The sequence below is a fragment of the Brassica oleracea genome, chromosome C6 (assembly GCF_000695525.1).
Source record: "Brassica oleracea var. oleracea cultivar TO1000 chromosome C6, BOL, whole genome shotgun sequence".
NCBI classification, from domain to species: domain Eukaryota; kingdom Viridiplantae; phylum Streptophyta; class Magnoliopsida; order Brassicales; family Brassicaceae; genus Brassica; species Brassica oleracea.
Window position 1 is genome coordinate 32,775,385 of NC_027753.1, and position 10,223 is coordinate 32,785,607.

General features: G+C 36.9%; 2 protein-coding genes and 1 long non-coding RNA gene across 3 annotated transcripts; 1 reads left to right on the forward strand and 2 right to left on the reverse strand.

The window, feature by feature from the left end:
- Positions 1 to 176: 176 nt before the first annotated feature.
- LOC106298031 (early nodulin-like protein 3) lies at positions 177 to 1,248 on the reverse strand. The gene is made up of 3 exons (XM_013734138.1): positions 1,072 to 1,248; positions 613 to 673; positions 177 to 538 (listed from the first exon to the last, which is right to left on the reverse strand). Exons 1-3 carry the CDS (start codon positions 1,246 to 1,248, stop codon positions 177 to 179), a joined length of 600 nt encoding a protein of 199 aa, XP_013589592.1.
- A 1,072-nt stretch (positions 1,249 to 2,320) lies between these two features.
- LOC106300675 (probable LRR receptor-like serine/threonine-protein kinase At1g67720) lies at positions 2,321 to 6,638 on the reverse strand. Its single transcript, XM_013736875.1, is given in 13 exon segments — positions 2,321 to 2,956; positions 3,025 to 3,211; positions 3,295 to 3,360; positions 3,432 to 3,812; positions 3,896 to 4,053; positions 4,254 to 4,322; positions 4,432 to 4,503; positions 4,580 to 4,648; positions 4,739 to 4,810; positions 4,913 to 5,045; positions 5,138 to 5,649; positions 5,708 to 6,245; positions 6,393 to 6,638. Coding segments are annotated over 13 exon segments (2,796 nt in total). The 5' UTR covers positions 6,472 to 6,638; the 3' UTR covers positions 2,321 to 2,496.
- Positions 6,639 to 7,346: 708 nt separating this feature from the next.
- Positions 7,347 to 7,944, forward strand: LOC106299757. Its single transcript, XR_001261861.1, has 3 exons — positions 7,347 to 7,394; positions 7,464 to 7,516; positions 7,836 to 7,944. It is a non-coding gene; the product is annotated as an uncharacterized LOC106299757 (long non-coding RNA).
- Positions 7,945 to 10,223: the final 2,279 nt, after the last annotated feature.

Below are 10,223 nucleotides of genomic sequence, written 5' to 3' on the forward strand. Positions count from 1 at the left end.
CTTTTTAATTTTTTTTTATAGAAAATTTCATAAATTTAAATATCTAAATTAGAATGAAAATATTGTATTCAAAAATTAGTGTTTCATCTTTGTATGATGTACCAATATTGCATTGTAATTAGTAACTGATTTCAAAAAAAATTCAAAACAAAAGTCTGTAAGGTAAAAACTCAGAGCTAAACGATTGCTAATCCAACAAATGCCAAAACCCCAATCCGACTAGTCAAAGAAGAAGAAGAACCAGTTGCAGGAGGAAGAACAGCTTGAGCTTCCAAAAGAGCCGGAGAATGTGCCGGAGAAGGGGCAGTGCCCCAAGTGAAGAAACAACCACGAGATGACATGACAACAATGTGAAGCTTCTCGCCTTGGACGCAGTTGCTCTTAGAGCCACTGATGAAGAAGAAAGGTCCAGATCTCTCTAGCTTCACCTTTCTGTCTCCATTGGTGTAACTGGCTGCTGGGTTTGTGGTGTTGCAGTTAATGTACGCCTCTTTCGTCACTTGCGGAACCGAGTCCTTTTCCCCATCGTACTTCCACACTGTCCACAAATTGCATAATCACACAATCACATAAGAGTTCAGAAATTTAAAACCAAGATTTTGCTAATTTCACCGAGAGTGTCTCCAACATGAAACAATTGGATAAGAGGGTATTCATATTCTTGATTTTCCTCCTATTTTGCTCACTAATTTGACTACTTAACTCTAAATACAAAATTACTTTGATGAACTAATCTTTATGTGAGGCGTTAGCAAACTAAAACATATCTCAGTTTTGGAACTAATTAAAGTAAAAAAAGAATATATGATATGTGGTCTAGCCGATCTTATGTGTCACTAATCCTATGTGTCATATTATAAGTTATATCCGGATTTAGCCTATATATATATAACCAAAAAAACCTATGTTCATCGAAAAAACTATACCATTTGAAAATAACTTAGTCACTAATCCTATGTGTCGCACTATTACTTATATCTGACTTTAGCCTATATATATAACCAAAAAAACCTATATCAGTTCATCGGAAAATGTTATACAATAACAAGTCGATCACTAAATCTTTGATGCCAAGCTGTTTCTTGAGATGTCAGGACTCTCTATCTCAAGGAAGCTAGTGAGCAACGTCTTACGAGATGACTGCGCCTTTGAGCTGCTCGAACTCGATGACTTTAGCCCGTTCTCGTTTCCTCTCTCGATCCTGACCGCCTCTTGTATCGCCACTATCACTTCCTGCATCCTTGGCATGTTATGCCCACGCTGCTCAACGCATTGGTTTGCTAACTCTGCTACTCTCCAGATTGACTCGATCTTCACGTTGCCTACTATACATGGATCTATGATCCCGTACACGTCTCCTTTACGGATCAGAGATCTCGCTTGTGAAAGGTCAAATCTATATAATGTAGAGGTGTTTACCCAGTGAACTAAAACATATTTCAGTTTTGGAATAAATCAAAGTAAAGAAGGAATATATGATATGTAGTCTAGCGGATCACACAACATTAACTCTATTTTTAAAGATAAAAATTCGTCAAAATAGCTTAGTCACTAATCCTATATGTCGCACTATAAGTTATATCCGGTTTTAGCTTATATATATATATATATATAACCAAAAAACATATGTTAGTTCATCGAAAAAAACTATACTTAGTCATTGAAAATAGCTTAGTCACTAATCCTATGTGTCACACTATAAGTTATATCCGGCTTTAGCCTATATATATAACCAAAAAAAGTCTATGTCAATTCATCGAAAAAACTATACCATTTGAAAATAGCTTAGTCATTAATTCTATGTGTCGCACTATTACTTATATCGGGCTTTAGCCTATATATATAACCAAAAAAGCCTATGTTAGTTCATCAGAAAAAGAAGAAAACTATACTATTTGAAAATGTTATACAATAACAATTCGATCACTAAATCTTTGATGCCAATCTCATATAGATAATAGTGGCGACGAACGGCTCTCTATGCGTAACAAGAACCTTCTGCGGCGTGTAACACAAGTACACAACCCCCGTACATATATATGTTGCCACCACCTGATGCATGTAACACAATCATCCCACAACAAAGTAAAATAAATACTCTCTATCTCGCTCTCCTCTAAAATTTTCAGCATAAAGTATAAGACGTTAAGGTAATCTTACCGAACTCAGTCTCTCTATCCATATTATGTCCCAATACTGTAGAAGAAGCGCTTAGTTTCTCGAGTATTTTAAGCATATATGTATGTGTGTCCTTCCCTTGTCTGAGTGTTTATAATAAAATTCAGAATCATCTGATGTTGGCGCACGGCTAGAGTGATGCTTGGTGGTTCTAGTTTTCATTATCTATAGAGTTAATGTAAGAAAGTGTGTCGATACATTAAAAATACACATACTGCATTACATACATACACACACATTCATATATATGAAGATAGTAACTCCCACAAAGTGTACAAAAAAGATGAGAGCTTGAGCCTTCAAGAGGAGAAGGACTCGTCACCTAGCAGCTGGAGCTAAGCTGTTTCTTGAGATGTCAGGACTCTCCATCTCGAGGAAGCTAGTGAGCAACGTCTTACGAGATGACTGCGCCTTTGAGCTGCTCGAACTCGATGACTTTAGCCCGTTCTCGTTTCCTCTCTCGATCCTGACCGCCTCTTGTATGGCCACAATCACTTCCTGCATCCTTGGTCTGTTATGCCCACGCTGCTCAACGCATTGGTTTGCCACCTCTGCCACTCTCCAGATTGACTCGATCTTCACGTTGTCTACTATACATGGATCTATGATCCCGTACACGTCTCCTTTACGGATCAGTGATCTTGCCCAGTGAACTATATTAAGTTCAGGACCAAAATCTTCAGCTGAGACTGGTTTCTTTCCAGAGAGTAACTCAAAGAGAACAACTCCGAAACTGTAGACATCGCTCTTCTCTGTCAGCTGCTGGCTAGCATAGTACCTGTCACAACAATGCAGTATCAGTCAAAGTTCAGAAAACAAATAGTGAGGTTCTGTTGGTGGCTTTACTCTGGATCAAGGTAACCAACGGTTCCTTTTGCGACACTGGACACATGAGTCACGTCTTCCTCCGTCTGCCTCGAGAGTCCAAAGTCAGATACTTTGGCTCTCATGTTGATGTCCAGGAGTATATTGCTTGACTTCACATCCCTATGAATGATGCTAGGATTGCAGCCAGTATGCAAGTATTCAAGACCTGTAAGAATCTGAAGTTTTGTCTGTCCAATGGATTCATAACATAGCCACACAAAACGATATTCTTGAAATGTTATTTCAAACCTTTGGCAGCATCTTGTGCAATTTGTAGCCGAGTTGGCCAGTCTAATGGCTTGTAGTCGCTTGTACCTGTCAGGGATTGAGTTCATGAGTCGTCAACAGAATGAAAAAAAAACAAATTTAGGAGGAAGAAATATTACCGTGTAAGTGATCTCCCAAGGTTCCATTGTGCATATATTCGTAAACCAATAGACGCCTATCTGCTTCTTCACAGTATCCAATCAAAGGCACCAAGTTCCTGTGGTGGATTCTTGATAACAGAGCAACCTCAGTGACAAATTGTCTGTTCAAGTGGCTAGAAGGATCTGCAGTTATCTTGACCGCAACTTCTTTCCCATCTTTCATCCTGCCATAGTAGACAGACCCAAAACTTCCTTTTCCAACTCTCTTGGAGAAATTATCAGTGGCCTCTTCAAGGATAGGAAGGGATATGAAATATGCTACACCTTCATCTAACAAGTGTCCGCCCCTCACAGCTGAATAAGCTGCCAAACCTTTTTTCTTAGTCCCCGTGGAGTTACCTGAAAGAAACATGAGTAAGACAACCCTCCACTTCGAGGAAACCTGATAACAAATCAAGACCTACATATATATATATATATACCTTTGTCAGCACTTTTCTTCTTCCTGAGAACATAGAGTAAAACAAGACCTCCTCCAGCTAGCAGCAATAGAATTGCAACAGCTGCTATTGATATCCCTAGTATCAGCCAATAGTGCTTTTGCTTTCCCTCGTTCTGAAGCTCTGGATTATTATTATACCTGGAGAAAAACATGTTAAAGGTGAGAGTTACCACTTGAAGAGGAATCTATATTAACAAAATGGAGAACTTTGAGCTTAGGTAAGCTTATTTCATTTCCTGCATATATAGACTAAAAAGTTCCAACAGTCGTGTTGAAATCAATCTGTTGACAAAAGGGTAGCTTTTGTGTTCAACAAATCAACTTGTAAGCATACTCACTTGAACAAAACTTTCCCCTTTAGCAATGCTGAAGGAATCGTTCCTCTGAAAGAGTTATTGTCTATGAACCTGCCAGATAATAACATTTGTTTAAACTGCCAAGTATAGAGTGGATAGTTGTAGCCAGAGTATCAGTATTAAGTCAACCGCTAGAGCAACCAAATTTGTGATTACTTACAATTCTTGTAGGTTTGGTAGATGGCCAAGGTATGCTGGGAGTGATCCACTAAGTTGGTTGTTTTCTAGATGCCTGTAGAAGAGACGAAGCAAAGTACAGCTTTCTGGTATTCGAGTATCTCTACAAGGGAATTTATTGGCAAGCTTACATGATTTTCAGGTTGACAAGTTTGCTCAAGTCCGGAAGGACACCAGTCAAACCATTACCATCAAGCCGCCTATAAAATTACAATTTTACTCAAGTATGGAAAGACAAATAGAGACTAATCCAAGACAATATCGTTTAATACAGCATCAAAACCACTTACAACTCTGTCAATGCCTCCATATGATTGATCTCAGGCAGAAACTCACCCCTTATATTTTTCCTCGATAGAGCACTGTTGTAAAATGCACACAATAGGGTCAAATATGCAGCATCTCAAGAATAAAATCTCACAAAACTCTGTCTTCTAATGTAAAACTCTGTTTTATAGTCTTACATTTTCGTGACTCTAGGTGGCGAGGTTGAGCTACAGCTTATTCACGACCAAAGAACTGGGACACAAGGGTCTCCTCCTTCATTGGCCCAATCGCTACCAGGAGACATCGACCGAATTGCATCAAGAACAGACACTGCAGTAATAGTAATCTTCGGTAAGCTCTTTCATAAATAGGCAAACAATATAGAGAAAAAATTTACAAGGCAGCAGCCTCTAGTAACTCACCATCATTCTTATCAGTTTTCAAAGATATCTGTAGATACTTGCTAATTTCAATCGCATTAAGGAGCGGCCCTCGTGTAGAATCCTTTGTCTTCCCGAACGAGAACGACAAAACAAAATCAAAAGTCACATTCATGTAGCTAGGTTCATAGAGAGTGTAGCTACCATTAGCATTCTCAGCGATATTCACCACTGCATTACTATAGCCAGGGAAATACGGTTGAACCAACTGAAATTTCCTGGTTTCATTAGCACCAAGGTCTTGAATCTCAGCAAAGTAAGCATATGCACGAGCATTGGCAGGGAAGTCCTCCAGGTTTAATCTATAGCTGATCAGTCCTTGAGTGCCAACTACTGCTGTTTGCATGACTTTCATAGGAGGATACTCTCTGGTCAACGTGTTTACAGGCTTTGATGTGTTGATTCTTATCGTCCCAGGAGCTACACCAACGAGATAGTTTGGCCGTCTATTAACATCTGACTCCCAGATTCTGTCATATGGATCATCTGGGTACCTAAAAGAGAAACTTTTTCAGCATTTTCACACAAAGAAGAGCTGTAATAAGGTTTTACCTCAATGCATCCATGCTTGGAGCACCAAAATTGACTCTAGCAGCAACCTTCAAGAAGAAATTATCTTCATAATCAGTGGCATACATGGAGAGATTCAACGGTCGAAGCTCCAGAGTAGACATGAAAGGAGAGCCAGTGATAGCACAGCACACACACACATCCACATAACTAGAAGTTGCCCTCACAATCAACTCCTCAACATACACCCTATTGACCTCAGTAACACTCACTGTAGCCCATCTGGTTGCATCTAAGTAGAGTTGAAACTTCGGGTAAGCTTCTTCACTGCCCAAGCTACCGTAGAGAAATGTAGTCCTGAAAATGTATCTCCTCCTCTCTTTGGTGCTGAGCCTGTAACAATACTTCTTGTTATCCGTTGGAAAATCTCTTCTCCTAGTGTATTGCAACGAGCTCGAATTGGTGTTGGCTAAAGTTACTGGCTTTCCGTGTGGGATGATCTCTGAATCTGAAACCCATCCTAGTCCAGTTTTGGGGTCCGTGTAGTTACTTGAGCCACCACAATCTATACTTATAAACTCTGCAAAACATAGTCATTCCATAATTGAGTTGACCCTTGTTATAAAGATAAAAGCTTTGTGATTGCACATCAAAAACATCAAGAAGAAGAAAAAGAAAGAAACTCTTTGGGGCATTTTAACGAACAGATTGTGGGCAAAGAGTGTACCTGCAACTTGAGACAGAACATGAGGTACTAGTACTATGAAAAAGCATGTTACAGCAAGTTGAGCTGAGCAAAGACCCATTGAAGATCACAGGAACATCGATGCTCTTTAGATTTTCTATGAATCTAATATAAATCACAAATTCTTCTTTTTTTTTGTGCTTTTGAGAGTCACGAGAAGGAGGAGGAAAGCGTGTGAAGAGAATACAGAGTCCAACTTTGTGTTTTGCTTTATTAGTGTAACAATGGTCACAGAGTATTTGTCTTCTTTATTTAATATTCGGATTAGCTTTTGCTTTCTTCATTCCGGAAATTAAAGGCATCAGTTTCACCTTTTCTGCTTTGGCTACTTGCTTTTTGTTAAAGTGAGAGAGAGTGTCACACACAACTTCCTGACGAAACTTTAATTCAAGTTTGAAACACAACTCTTTTATATTAATCAGATAATATTTATAAATAATTGCATCTCAGGCCATTGAATATTTGAGAAATTAGCTAAAAGGATATATAACTCAATTTCATTATGTTCTCTTCTATATAGTATGCATGTTCTGCGACATGCAAACGAAAATTGCCTATATGCATATACCTTTTCTAAATCACACAACTACATTTTCACCGGTTTGGTTTGGGTTGTTTGGATTAGTGGATAAACCAACCACAACAGTCGATATCCGGTTAATGAATTTCGATTTGTGAAAGGTGGAAAAAGTTGCATATCTTGTTATTGCTATCACTAAAAAACTAGTGACTAACATCCTCTAAATAGATAAATTAGTAAATTCAATCCGAGATAGACCAAAGGCAAAAAAATACTTGATTTCTAGAAGGTAATGAGATATATTCATCAATCTCTATTGAGATTCCACATCCTCTTAGAGAATGGAGGAACAATTGAGATTCCACATCCTCTTGAATCACTTCATCATGAGGTGGAGCTCGCTGTAGTGATGGGAGAGAAAGCTAGAGATGTACCCGAGGCAACCGCCATGGATTACATTGGAGGTACTACTGTCATCTTTTGTTCAATTGTACATGTATCATCCATCTCTCCCTAATCCTTTTGCTTTTAAGGATATGCGGTTGCTCTTGATATGACTGCTAGGGAGCTCCAAGCTTCTGCCAAGGTAGTACAAACCCTATTTCACTTCTATCTTGTGGTGGTGTGTATGCGCAATTTTCATGTTAGCTTGCTTCTTGCTCTCCGTTTACCAAGACATGGATGAATTAATGAAATTTCTTTGATCAACATCCTAAACCATCTTCATGGGTGTGTGGGTTTTTGCATAGACAGTGATTCTTTTTACTTTTCTACGCGTAGACCGTATCGTAAGTGACTCATTGCTCCCATACGGGGGAATTTTTTTTCCCTTTCGTTAGTTAATCCACCTTTAAGGGCTTGTAAGAAGCAAGATAAACTAAATATGTTGTTTTTCGCTTATGCAGGCATCTGGTCTCCCTTGGACACTTGCTAAAGGACAGGATACTTTCACTCCAATAAGCTCTGTTGTAAGTATTCTCTTCTGAAACACTAGATGCTACTATATCAGAAAAATGCTACTTTCTGTTTTCTATAATTGCAATATAACCTCATCGCTTATGCGGTTAGAGCTCGGTCTGACCCTATATTATTTCGCATGAGATCCAAGATGGGAATTCACACGTCACAAGAGCCAAAGGCAAAAAAATACTTGATTTCTAGAAGGTAATGAGATATATTCATCAATCTCAATGGTTTACCAAAGTAATACAAAGAAATTTGACAGCAATAAAATTTTGAGAAAATTAGTGTTTCAGAAGGCAATAAATCAGACCATATTGAGTTGAAATCGACTGCGTAAAATACGTTTTAGAACTCTAGTTTCTAGCAGCTAAAGGCTAGTCTTTTATTTGCTAAGTTCTAAGGCTAGTCTCAAGACATATATTAAAGACTTTAAAATAGATTTTAATGTTCTCGACATTTTATTTGTCCCTAAATCCAGGGCCGGTCTCGAGCATAGGCGAGGGAAGAGACCACTTAGGACATAAAAAAATTTAGTTGTATATAGGGAATAAATTTGTTTTTACATATATAACAAAGGCATAAAGTTTTAAATGCTTAGGGCGTCAAGAAAAAATTGAAAATGTTGGACCGGCACTGCCTAAATCAAAGATGGTTCGGTTTTGTTACAATATATACACAGAGAATATAAAACTCTTTTCTATTTCTCTAGCAACTATGGCTAGTCTTCAAATCTTGGGACAACAACCTGAAAACCGAATGTATGGATCCGTTGATTCATACCTCAAGATTCAGTTGTAATAACTCTTTATTGGTTTCATAGATGCTCTTGTAACACGAGAAAAAGAATGAAGCTAGCTTATCTAAGTGACTTTAGTTATGGTTCTTTGGGGTTTAGTATTGGATCAAATTTAAAAGACCTTTTCTTACAACCTATTTTCTGCTGTTTTCCTAAAGTAATTCAGAGATTTTTTTTATGCACAAAGGCACGGATCGCCTTTTTGCTTTCCATGAAATAACACATAAATTAACAGAATGGACTTACTGCTATAAGCTTACAGCATTTTTCATGTTTCTTTGCAACCCTGATTGTAGCAACAGCTCAACTGATAGACCAACCTGATAGAAAATTTAACTAATCTTGCAAGAGTTCCATTTTTTACGTGCAACATGTCACCATATTAATATTCATTTGCTTCCACTTAAAAATCAGAAATCAGGACTAATTATTTTGTTTAGAAAAACATAAACAAAAAAAAGAACAATTTAAAATCTCAAATAAAAAGATTTTTAGTATAAGTAACAAGTCTGCAAAGTAAACCGATTAATTTGTGTGTTGTATCAATGGCAAAAATAATAATTTACTGGATTAAGACTCGCGCCTTACGCGGAATAAACATTATATATATATAAATTATTTTATGTATTATATGTAAAATTTTTATAATATGTTCATTGTGTTTTTTTTAAATTATTTTAATAGTTTTAAATTAAACAAATTTGATAGAAGATACATTTTTTTTATCAGATCTTTATTATTCAAAATCATTAATTGTCACTTCCACAAAAAACATACACGGTTTCGTTGTGACAACACATTAGATTCGCCAATGAGAAATAACTAGATTTTGACCCGCGCTTCGAAAGCGCGGGTTCTTCTTTGGATTATAAACAAAATTTGTGAATTAGTATTTTAGAATTGGCGTACATTATTCTCTTACAAAGTCATTATATCGAAGAAGGGCACTTGTTTAAAATTATATAATTTGTGAATTTGTTTATATAATATTTTGTATGTACACTATTATATAACTCTTTTTAGTCTTAGATATTTCACCGGATCCGAAAAACCAAATCAACCAAAAAATATAGTTGGGTTTGGATCTAGGGCAAAGTACATATTTGATTTTTTCTCCGACTTGCGGTCTTTGTTTGATTCCTAGTCCTATCTGAGATCCATTTGGGTATTCAAAATATATTAGTTTATATAATATTTGTATGTACACTATTATATAATTCTTTTTAGTCTTAGATATTTCACCGGGTCCGAAAAACCAAACCAAAATCAATCAAGAAATATAGTTGTGGTTTGGGTTTGGATTTAGGGCAAAGTACATATTTGATTTTTTTCGTCGACTTGCGGTCTTTATTCGATTCCTAGTCCTATCCGAGACCCAGTTGGGTATTCAAAGTATATTAAATGTTTTAAGTATATTAGGTATATTTGATTTTTTCATATATGTATTTGGTATTTCGATTGTGTTTTCAGTATTATGAATATTTTTTTAAGTTTCGGATCCAGATTTCCGATTATAGTTTCGGGTAAAATTCAA